This window comes from Artemia sp. Qi Xiang Cuo, chromosome 20, assembly GCF_049724085.1.
Source record: "Artemia sp. Qi Xiang Cuo chromosome 20, ASM4972408v1, whole genome shotgun sequence".
Taxonomy (NCBI): domain Eukaryota; kingdom Metazoa; phylum Arthropoda; class Branchiopoda; order Anostraca; family Artemiidae; genus Artemia; species Artemia sp. Qi Xiang Cuo.
The window spans coordinates 37268044-37280925 of record NC_142813.1 but is presented as its reverse complement, the minus strand read 5'-3'; the positions used below and the strand labels follow the sequence as shown (position 1 = coordinate 37280925).

At 36.4% G+C, this 12882-nt stretch overlaps 1 protein-coding gene across 1 annotated transcript in view; it reads right to left on the bottom strand.

Moving 5' to 3' along the window:
- The window catches only part of LOC148940165 (DNA helicase MCM9-like), a 125775-nt gene that overhangs the window by 15570 nt on the left and 97323 nt on the right, over positions 1–12882 (bottom strand). Inside the window, exon 15 of the mRNA XM_089106087.1 lies at positions 7586–7758. Coding sequence (XP_088962213.1) covers positions 7586–7758 — 173 coding nt within the window. The remainder of the gene's footprint in view (positions 1–7585; positions 7759–12882) is intronic.

Below are 12882 nucleotides of genomic sequence, written 5' to 3'. Positions count from 1 at the left end.
ATGTATTTTGTTTTTGTCGTGTATATTTGTCTTGTTTATCTTTTTCTTGTATTTTTATGTACTCCGTCTCTTTTGTTTGATTTTGACGGGTAATAAAATATTATTATTATTATTATTATTAACTTCACGAGATCGTTACATCGAAAAAAATATATATCCTAGTCCATACCCCTGAAAACAGCATAGTGAACAAGATCGTGGTCTACGTGTAAAAGTGACATTCCCCCGTTTTTTTCAGTTGTAGACGGCGGGCACATACATAAGCCTAAATTCAAATACATTTCACTAGCAATTTTAAGATTAAATAGTATTCCTTGTCAATAATGTCTTTAGTGCTTTTATAGAAAAATAAACACGCTGCTATACTTGTAACCCAGATGGCGGAATGTTTTTCTATTCTAGTCTTTGAATTACCAAGATAAACTTCCTAACCTTTTGTAGGGCTTTGACCATGATTCCGTATGCATAAAAAATTACGCTCATTGAGCGCTCTTTTAATCTGGAACAACCACAGAGATTCCTTGTTCAGCTTCATTCTTCATATTGACTAATTCCTCATATGCAACACCCACTACCCATTCTGCATTCGACAGCACCCAGTCGTGTCATTAAGCACCCCCTCAATGACTCCATTCATCTTTGTTTTCCCCTTTCTTTTGTTTTATTAATGAAAAACAATCATTTCGCTACCATAGCTAAAACAGGCTCAGTAGGTGACACTTAAACACAGTGAGGTGGCACCATTCCCACCCTTGAAGCCTGAGGGAGTGAATTCACTGAGGAAGGTATCAATAGGAGGGTTCTCCATAGTGCAAAGTGTTCAAATTTGAATGGGAATTAACATTATAGTAATTTAAACCAGTAATTTCCAAATCCATTTACTAGAAAAGCTTTACTTCATCTGGTTTATTTTTACTTCGAAACCTAATTTACTTTCTGAACAGTCCCTGTATTTAAGGGCTGTATCACTAGTAAGAAACTTCTCCCTCTAATTATCCCCTCCGACACATACAGAGATATATTTCTTTCGAAACTGATGTTCGGTACCATTAGCAACGGCTATAACGCCTTAGGATGTGTCCTAGCACAGATAGTTATTCATTATTGCTATCTTTCAAATATAAGAAGACAAATTAAAAAGACAAAAGATTTACATCTGTAATGTGGCTAAGGGGGGTGCAGTTAATGACAACAGGCAATTACTGATGCACGAAAAAAATATTGATGTCCCAGTTTACATGGTTAAAATGGCACCCCAACACACTACATTTATGTATTAAATTGACTAGCATCACTTTTTCTTCTGATTTTGAGCCTTTTTCTACTTTCATTAATATGAACTTCAGTAGCATTAAGAAGTAAGTAAGTATGATGGCACTAGATCCTCAAGGTCCAAACCGGTGGTGCTCATCTCCGTTTCGTGGCCTCTCATCTAGAAAGTGCGATGGGCGGTTGGGGGCCAGCCATCCTTTGCTTTTGCACACCCTTCCTGCTTACTTTCCCCAGATTTCTCCAGGTATTCATTTACAGCTGGGTCCACTCTGTCTGATCTTACATAGTCACGCCACTGACCCCCGCCCCAAACCAACCACGACCACGCCGGGGATTGAACCCATGTCCGAAATTAATGTGTAAATATAGCATTAATGTTTACTTGAACTCTGTAGGAAGCAACTTACTTAGCAAAATGATACTTATTAGACTAAGAGATACTGTAGACGAAATTTTACGGGAAAAAATGGGGGGGTTTAGGAAGGGGGGAGAACGCATCAATGAAATTTTCACTCTTAGATTAATGATTGAGAAGTGTCTGAATTACCATATTCTGTTGATTCCTACTTTTATAAATTAGAAATAGATAGTTGATTCAGGTGAAGGAAAAAAGCTTTCGTGAAGGTCCTATCTTTTTATGATATACTAGATAAGAACATTAAAGTGATTAGTCCTATGCATGAGAACAATATTGCTGCTGCTAAGGTAGGAAGTGAGGTTTGTATTAGGTTTGGTGGCGAATCAGGAGTTGAGAAGGGTTTCGTCCTATTACTGTTAACATGAATTATTTTTATGCATTTTCCTAAGGAACACGGCAAAAGCCACGGGAGAGAATAGAATAAAACGGGAAGGTAAAAATATCCCAGGCTTAAATTATGCAGATGAATTGAGTCTAGTATATAACAATATTAGCGAAATGAATAAATCTTCGGAGGTTTTGGAAGTTCAGTTTGCAAAAATAGGTTAGAAATTTAGTGTTTTAGAAGTCGCTTGGACTGGGAATGAATGAAGGTGAAGAATGAAGGTGTTGGGTAACGAGAGGATAGATCAACTGAATAGCTTCACTTACTTGGTAGTATTATTAGTAAAGATGTTGATGCGGGTAAGACGTGAAAAATCGAGCAAGTAAGGCCCAGGGTGTTAATTCGCAGTTTAAAAGCTTTGGAAAAAAATAAAGATAAGTTTGCGAACCAAGATTCGATTGTCAGAAGCTACTGTAATGACAGCAGTCAAGTATGGTTTTGAAACTTGAGCGATCCGAAAAAAAGAAGAGGATTTTTTGAATGATTTCCAGATATTTTGTCTAAAGAAACTTTTAGATGCTCGTCTCACTGACCGTACGTCAAAAACACTTTGTATGAAAAATCTCTTTCGATCTCACTTTCTAGGGCTATAATGAAAGAAATATTGAAATGGATAGGATCCGTATTACAAATGAAGGATGACAGATTTCCAAAGATTGTCCTGTTTCGCCTTCCATCTGGGATCAAACAAAAATCAGGACATACCCACATGGGGTGGGAAGAAGTAACATAGAAGGATATAAAGAAAATTAGAGTGTCATGAGAGGGGCTAAAAAGGGTAGCTTTGAGTAAGTTGGGGGGAAGGAGGAGAGTGTGTAGCTATGTTGGTCTCGGAAAGTTTAGTGCTGTAATGAGTTGTCAGTAGCAGTAATAGTAGTAGTAGTAGTAGAAATGCCAATTTAATTATCATTTATACCGTAGAATGTTGAAGTAATCAATGTAATTTACATGGTTTGTTTTATTTGTGCCATGGATTCCTCGAACGAGCGTAAGCTTATGGAGCCCATTGCATGCTGCGTTATTTTATTTATTTCTTAATACATATAACATTAAGCAAAGTATTCATTAAGCCCGTTAAGCTAAATACAAATATAAAAGCTGAATTATATTTCGTTTTTCCTGAAATAGAAATTGAGTTCAATAAAATTCCTTTCCCTCTTTAATACAAAAAAAAACTTAGCTGCTGACTTAAGCAATTTCAGGTCCTTTTTTAAGCAATAAATTGGGTTGAAAAATTTAGGTTTTATCGGGAAACTAGAAGATTTCTCCGGAAGTGTTTCTATCCAACAGCCGTATAAATTGTTGTATAGAATTTATTCTAAGCAACAGCAACAGTAATAGAAAAGATGACCCTCTGCGAATGTAATGGCAATTGAAATTGCTCATTGATGCAATTCATTAAATACGCCAATCACAGAAATTGTTTTCGGTGTCAGCCTATAGTAAGAGATATATGCTAAAGTTATATAGCTTTCACCGGGATATGCACAACACAAATAAAAAAGCATAAGAACTGAGAAAGGAAAAAGAATTACAAGATTTTCATAAGAAAGGGAAGGAAAAATAACGGGAAACGGCCAAACTGCAGAATAACTATAGAACAAAAAGGGATTTGATTAGAAAACCCAAAATTAAACACTAGCTACTATGAGGTTTTACCCATGAAATGAAAATATATGAAGAAAACAAACATTAAGAAAATGAAATGAAAATAAAAAAACTAGGAGGAGAAAAATACTCAGGAAGAGTGAAACGGAAAAGACATCAAACAGATATGCCAATACATATTTACAAATTAACAAAGCAAGAAATCTTTAATGATATGCTACTAAGAGCACGTCATCGCATCATAAAAACGGCCTGAAGTAAATACAGCCATATGAAGGTCGAATCGTGTTATTTGGTCATATTTACTTCAAACATACTCTGGCACTTAACTTATACGCTAGCTGGTAATTAAAGTTGAATATCTTTACCATGAAAGATATCATAATATATTTTTATGGACGTAAAAAGAACGTTTGTCTAATCTAAGGATTTTTTCTCTTCTCTAAAGTCAAGCAAACAATTCAACTTCGCTCTGTTTTTCAACTTCATTTACCAAACTGAGCACCAAAACCAATCTCTCGCGCGATCGCATCGGGAGTTGATTAACATATCTGGGCACGAAAGTCCAGGGTTGTGGGGGTCTTAGAAAACTTTTTGCTCTGGAAGGGGAGGGGTTGGTGATGGTCTGAAAGGAACAGAAAATCGGTTTTTATTCGAAGAATTTTAGATCATTTGTAAAATAATAAATGAACGTCAATACTAAAAAAGCTAGGATAACATGGTTCATCCTCTCTCTAAGGGATGTAATGGAATTTGCAAGGTGATACTCCTGCTGGAGTTAAAACAACTCGAGAAGAGTAACTGTCGCGACCTCTTTCAGCACCTCCTTTCACCTTGAGGATTTTAGAGAGGGATAAATACAAAAAGCGTCATTCAGAGACCAGTTGCCAGTTGGAATACTGTCCCATCAAAAGCATTTCCCGGAAGTTCATCTCTAAATTCACCTTAAGAGGAGTTCCAACCGTTTCAAACTAGAATAATAATAAAAATAAAATTCTCTTCATTACTTTCCTGGGAATAAGGACTCTTGGAAAGAACTTCCTTATTATTTCCCATGTATACAGGAAGTTTTTCTTCTTTTGTGGGTCAGCTCTTTTTTCTTGCTTATTTTGAATCAAATGAAACTATTTAATTTCGTTTTATCTTGAATTAAACCAAGGCCGTACCCAGAGGGGGGGGGGGGGGTTTGATGGCAATATATGAAACTAAATATCGTTGATCCGACTGCCACAACTAAATCCAGGTTAGGGACACTTGAAAAATAATGATGAAAAAAATCACTATGTTTAAAAAACATAATTAAATTGTTGCATGCAAGTCTTCTCATTTTATAAAGACGGGATAAATATAAATGATAAAGTCCATCTACAAAAAATATACTAACGAATTGATTTTAAAAGAAAAGTGATTGTTTTTTAAATTTAATTAGGTTCAAATAAGAATAGAAATACATTAAACATAAATTTAATTAAACATTTTAATTAAATTAGTTTGAAATGAAAACTACTGCAATGTTTATATATGAGGTGAAGAAAAGAAAAAGAAACACGAGAAATCCCATGGTTTGCTTAACAAACGATACATATCCGATGCTCTGATTTAAATGACATCAACATTATGACGTAGAGTGTCAACATGTGTTTCACAACACCGTCGTTGTTACGTCTAAAGGATGTATCTGATATTTTAAATCGTCTGAGATAATTGCACCAATGCTAATTTGTTCTCAAAGGGAAGATAAAAAGGGGTTTGGTTTTTACTTCAGAAATTTGAAAATGTCAGATACAGCCTTAAAGCGTTTTAGCTGATTCTTAGGAATCACCTTAAGAACAAACTTAAGTAATTTTTAGGGAATTTAGTCGTCACATCAGGTTTTAACTAATAATCTGGATCTTAAATAAAGGATTAATTCATTATAAAGCGAAAAGACGAATAAAATAGAACCAACAAAGACCCAAAAAATTGCATGACAAATGAAAATGTTAGATTATGTACGCAACATAACTAGCATTGTCAACGCGGGAGAGAAATTAAGTTATAATTTTTTTCAAACCACTAGTCTGTCGATAAACTCGATTATATTGACACTGTACAAACTCTCTTGACCATAAAAAATGTTTATAACGTGAAAGAATCAACGGATAAAAGTAGATAGGAGAGGCTGTTTACTAATTTGGTAAGTTGTACAGGGTGAAAGAACTTTTCAGGAATAGACATTCAATTAAATTATGTTTTTAGGCCATTTGTTTGCAACATGTGTTTGAAAACGTGTCTTCAAGCTCTTACCTCTAAAGATTCCCTACTCGCAGGGCTTTAAAGACAAGATGAAGACATACCAAATATGACAGAAAAAAAGTTCTTAGAATGAAAAAAGCTCAAGTTTTGAACAGAAAATGTCCTTATTTGACGGTAGGCTTTAATCTAGAGTCACTTGACCTATTTGGTGAATACACATCAGTGAGAAGGTAAAATAAAAGAAAGTATTTGGGTACGGTGTAAACTTTCAATTAATACAACTACTAACAATCCACTGCCAGACCAAGCCACCTGAGGCCAACACAGCTGTGCATACTCATCTGTTATCTTTCAATCATTGAACTTACGCTATGTTAAAAACGAACCCTAACTAAGATAGTAATCTTAGTTTGCATTCAAGTAAGGTCATAGTAAGGTCATAGTAAATAACACCAGAGTTCAAGTCAATTGGACTTTGGTTGTTAGGACTTGAATAGGATTCTGAACTGAATTTGATTTTTTATTATTATTTTTATTATATACATAGCTTGTTTCATAGAATCTCTCTAAGCCTTGCAAGCATCAGAGGAGTAAAAGTAAGGGTTAGAAAACCTTCCCAGGCCATAAGTTATTCTTTCGATCTAAAAGTGTCCTGGAGGAGGGAAAGGTGGAAGTTTGAGCTAAAAAATTCTTATCAGAACTTAATTTAGACTGTAAAGCGATTCTTGAAACCATGATTCGCCTAGTTAACAACTTTCTAAGTTAGCGAAAAGACTCTCTTCTCTGCCTTCCCCAATCTAAAAATATAAAACGTAAGCTCCTAAGTAGTTTAAAAAAAAATCCTTAAATTTTGCAGTAACAAATACTAGGTTAAATAGGAACACGGGGAAAAATGTGTAACTTGCAGCCCTTTCCCCCGGGACTCGAGGGGGGGGGTCAGGTTATCCCCATTGCCCTAGTTATTGGACCTTAAAACAATGCGAAATATAAAAGCTATCTAAAAAATTTGATCGGATGTCTTGAGTAAAAAGGGAGGCGTGGGAAGGGGCTAGTTGCCCTCCAATTTTTTCGGTCACTTCAAAAGGGCACTACGACATTTGATTTCTGTTCAAATTAGCACTCTTTCGATCTTCCAGGATCATTGGCTCAATAAGATCTCCCCTGGAAAAAAATAAATACGCATCCGTGATCTTATTTTTAGGGTGAAAAAATATAAAATTCCACATTTTTGCAGATAAGAGCTTGAAATTTCGACAACTGGATTCCTACTACGCTGAATTTTATGGTGTGATTTTCATTAGAATTCCTTGACTTTTTGTATTTCCCACCTTTTCGAAAATCCGGCAAATTGTCTCAGGCTCGTAGCTTTTGACGGGTAGCCTAGCATTAAACTGAACGAATTTTGTATATTTGGAATCAGAATAAAAGCGAGTTCTTTTGATGTATCTATTATTAAAAAAAATAGTTTCGGTTACTATCGGGTCGAGTCGCTCCTTAATTTTGTTTTTTTACCAAAAAGTGATTGATATATTTTGTTTATTTTACCGTAATAACAAAAAATTAAACATAAAAATATTATTTAAATGTGTTATCATTTACTAATAAAAGCAAACAACAAAAATTGTAATTAAAATATAATAATTACATTAAAAGCTATAATTACAAACCTGCACGCCAGTATTCTGCCATTGGGTCTTCCGGAAATGGGGATTGTAGTGGATATTTTCCATCCAAAAGAGATGTCCCTTCCATCGATATCTCAAACAGGGAAATTACAACAAGAGCATCACATACAGTCACTTCAGATCTCATCATCAGTCGGGCGTGGGCCTGACATAATCTATAAAAAAAAAGTACTGAGTTATGAATATAAAATGCGAGGTTTGTACATCAAACAGTTAGAGGTACCGAACTATAAGCAAGGACTCAGCCTAATAGTAACCAAAACTCTATAAAACGGAATTATAAAAACAAATAATACACCAAAAGAAATTGTCTTTTTATGCTGATTCCAAATATATAAAATGTATTAAGTTTAATGTTACTCGTCAAAAGCTACCAACATAAAAATATTTGCCCGATTTTCGAAAAAGGAGGTGAGTACCCCCCAAAAAAACAAGCGATCTTAATGAAAATCATGCCATCAGATTCAGAATAACATAGAAATATACAATAGATTTTTCAAGCCCCTATAAAGAATTGTGGAGTTTTGCATTTTTGTCACGATAAAGATCATGGGTGTTTTTGCGTTTTTTTTTTAAGGGGTTATCGTATCGAACCAATGGTCGTATAAAATCAGGCGAGGATCCAGTCGCATAATTTATAGGGTTCTTTTTAAGTCACCAAAAACAATGGAAGGCAAGTACCACTTACCAAGCACTTTTTTCCCAACTGCCTCTGATCAAAATCCTGATAGCTATTTTCTTTAGTTGTTGTTGTTTTTTGTTTATAACAAAAGTTTCGTAATAATAGAAGTTTTAAGTATATGCTACATAAAGGAAATAAAAAAGTTTTAAAATAAACAATGGCTATATTATATACTCTCCCCTTAATCATGCCCACAAATTTAATCATCAATTTAAATTAAATCAAATTTTAAGTAAATATAAATTAAAGAGTCTTGTATTAAGAAACTCTTGTCAGAACGCGGAAAAAACTGCTATTTTTCGTCGAGTTAGGCTGAACTTTTTGAGCTATGGATTTTTTTTTATTTTAGTTGCTGAAATTTGTTGATTTCTCAAAAACCGAAGCAGTTACTTTAGGATTAAATGTTGCTAAAATCTCGTCGTCATGACAAAAATCCAAAGTGCTTTGAATTCTCAAACATAAAATAAATGGTGTTTACGATTTTTGAGTAGATGCTTGGCACAATATGAATTTTAGTTAATGTGTTTTATCTAAAATCTGAAAGACAACTCAACAGAAACAGCATCCCAAAAAATAAAACCCAAAAAAGGACCCGGTTTATCAAACCAGATGCTTAGCCCCTCAGATGATGGACAGTTGAACTAATAAACATAGTTATAACGGTTCCACTACTCAATAGTGCGATCAGTTCCCCCAGGGTGGGAGTTTTCATTAAAAATACCCAACTCCACCTTTCCTGTTTTTTTCAGTGGTTTGGAACCTTTCATACGAATAGGAAACCCTTATACTTTATTAACTCATACTTCCTATAAAAATGAGGTTATTGTTTAGATATCAGTCATTTTGATCTCAATTTAATACTTCATAACAGTTGATCAAGTGTGATTAAACACATAAACTGAGTCGGAGAAAAGAGCACCACTTGATTTTTAAGTTTGTTTAATTTACCATAGGGTACATTAAATAAAGTAGAATAGAATAGAATAGTTTTATTAATACAAGCAATCGTAGTTTAGAATAAAAATTCCAACTAAATGGCGCTAGTACTTACAACGAAAACAGGAAAAACACGCTACTTATTAAACAAAAATTTTTCGAAGGAACAAACGAAAAATTAACTAACGATTAAATGCACTAACAAATAAAGGGACGAAAGAATTCACGAAACAATTTGTACGGCACCTTGGATTTCAAGCTTTATTGTACTTCGGTTATTCATAATTTTTTACAAGGTGGTGTTATTAACGGACTTGCTTTTAACTATTGTCAAAAATTGAGAATTTTTTAGTTTGGAGCTCAAGTATAGCGGTAAATTTACGCGACTGGAGAGCGGACTCATAAGAAACGTGATTTGGACAGAGAATGATTTTTGTAACATGGTTCTGCACAGTTTCCATGTCACTACTTAGGTGTTCGGTATTGTGCACTTGTGACCCTGAGACTGGGCATGCGTACTCGAGTAATGGCCGCACATAACACATATATGTCAGTCTAAGTTGTGTTATAGAAAAACCTAGGCGCCAAAAAGTCACTAACGATCTTAAGGCGTAAATCCTTTTTTCACTAGATTTGCAACATGCGGGCTAAAGGAGCAGTCTGAGCTAAAAGTCACACCAAGTATGACTGCGGTTAAGCTGGTAGGGTACCATGGTTCGGGACAGGGGAGATCAATATTTAGAGGGTTGAACCTAATCACTTTAGTTTTACTCTCGTTGATTTGCAGCCCATACGTGTCACACTGGCTGACGAAATTTGACTTGAGGTCACTAATGAACTGTGGAAAGACTTAGAGCTCGTCAACCAGGTACTTTAGCAGGTTAAATTAGTCTCTATCGTATTTAAACCGATCGTCAACTCCCAAAAGCACAAAATTTATCAACGCTAGAAATAGTAGGGCCGCAAGTTTGGTGCTCTGAGGTGCGCCACACGTAATTTCGGCCCATTCTGAATCAAGATCTCCCGGGAAGAGCGCGTAGACACAATGATAACGGCCGCGAAAAAAATACATAACAAGTTGCGGATTATGCTTCTTAGCACCCATTGCCGTCAAGTTCTCAGCAGCGGAATTATGGTGGATTAGGTCAAACGCTTTTCCATAATCAGCCAAGATCAAGTCTACAATAGTATTCCTTTGATCTAGACATTCAGTTATGAGGTGGAATCGTTTCACCAAATACTGAGTAGTGCTACTTCCCTTCAGACAACCGTACTGAAAGGGGTCTAGGAAAGGGCCAATTTGAGAAAGAAGTTCGCAGTAAATGAAAGACTGAGTCACTTTAGCTAGATTGGGAGTAATTGAGATCGGCCTTAGTTGGTCAAACGGTTTGGAACCTTTTACTTTCGGTACAACTCGTTTGTCTGTCTTCTTCCATATTTGAGCAAACCTTCGTTCCTTAAAATACTGCTTAGTCATTGAAGTTAGGGTTTGGCAAGGAAAAGCGTTAATACAATAAGTTACTTTACTGCTATGCCTTCCGGATACGAGGAACAGTTCTTTTTCCGTTTTTTAATCTCCTTTAAAAGCGAATATTCCGTCACATCAAGAATCAATTCTGACGGAAGGGCAAATTGTGCTGATTGTTGAGGAAAATATGTTCACTACAGTAGATGTTGCCAGTGTTCCGTTATCTTCATGTGTTTTAATGTCACCGGTTATTTTCTTTCCGGTCAAGCGTTTGACCTCAGAATGCCATTTCCGAGGATCGGTATTCAACAGTTGGGACACTTTCTCGCGAACGTAACGTTTCCTAGCATCTCTGTTTACCTTCACTACATGATACCTTAGTTTGTTCTCTGCAAGTATCTGACCGCTGGAGTGAAGCTGGCAGCGAGTCTTGATCATTGCTTTCATTTCCTGCGTCACCCGTGGATTGTCGCTTTCACTGACAACCACGATTTTCATGGTAAAATTTTCGTGATACATGTTTAAAAGCAGAGAATAAAGTAGTTCCACTTTCAGGTCTGTCACTGAACAAATCCCGTCAAATCTGAAAGTCCCAATCCAGCGTCTAAAGGGACATATAGATTCCTTGAACAAGGGTTAGGTGGTAAGTCGTTTATTTTTTGGCCTCGGAAAATTAGCTGCAGCTTCCCACAGAAGAACGAAGTGATCTGAGTTTTGGAGTGGGCCGAGAGAGTGCGGGGGTTTGTAGTTATCGGCTAGATTCGTGAAAATAAGGCCCAGTGTACTACCACTCTCATGGGTGGGAACAGTAACGATTTGCTTTAAGTCAAGCATAGGCGACACCCATTGTTTATTGCTTTGGTTAAAGCCGCCAGCTATTATGAATGGACGTGCTGCGTATTGTCGGCAAAAATTGTCAATCATTGTTTGAAGGTACTGCATAAGCCTCTATCCTATTCTTATCACTTTTTGGGTAGTAAGCAACTGCTGTTATAAATGCAGGAGAAGTGTCTGGAAAGAAAGCGCGGTCTACAATCAGCCCAGATCACTTCATGGCAGGAATCTGTTGGCTCACTTTGTAATTTGCAGGGTAAATCCTGCCGGATGTATAGTCCGACACCTCCGCCACGGCGCTCCAAGCCCCGGTCTCGTCTATTGTTAAAAAAGCTCGTGTAACCTTTGATAAACCCAGTTTACCTCTGTAATATCCCAACACCCGGTTATTTCTGCGATAGGGCAGCAATTCTGTTGAATAAGGACCTCCAGTTCGTCCATCTTATTGTTTAATGACCGAGCATTACACAGTAAGAAGTTTGGTAGCTTGGTCTTTGCGGAGAAACTGAGAGGTTCAAGAGAAGGAGGGCTCATGTCAGTTGGTAATACTGGGTAAAAATACCAGGGTAGCAGTACGGGTGGGATTTCGTAAGGAGGTCCAAAATGGATCAAAGTTATTGACTTTTGTCTTGCACTTCTCAGGGGGTCTTGATTACCTTTCGGACACGAAAACGGGGATACTATTTCGCTGGCATAGTCGTCCGCCTCTCTTTCCTCGCCATCTACGTTTAGTCTTGCGTACCATACACACAGAGTCCTCTGTTGACTTTCGAAGAAGTCCGAACAACCACAGATGGAAGTTATATGGCGCTGCTACTAAACTGGATGAATTGGCTTCGTATAAGGTGGCTTTTTCATACCGAATCGTCATGACAAGTGCACGAAATGGATCTAGGAGGACTAATTGTTAGATTCTTTGCACTATCACGCAGGAAACTCTCATCAAAGTAAGTAGCAAAGCTAGGTAGGCCAATCCTTTGAACAGACTGACAAATGTAGATGGCACTGTAGTCAGTTGAAGTGAATTGATGAAAGTCGTAAACAGTCTTTTTGCTAGGTAAAGGTCATTATGATTACACTCACAAATCTAGGCCAATTCCCTGAATAGACTGACAAACGTAGATGGCATTGTAGTCAGTTGAATTGAATTAAATCTTCTTAGAAAGTCACTTCAATAGAAAAAAGTCATTATGATATCAGTTACGAGGCTAGATGGGCCTTCTTAAACAGTCTCTTTGATAGGTAAAAGTAAATTACACTTACAAACCTAGGTAGGCCAATTTATTGAACAGACTGACACATGTATATAGCACTGTAGTCAGATGAAGTGAATTAAGTCTTCCTAGAAAGACTTATTGA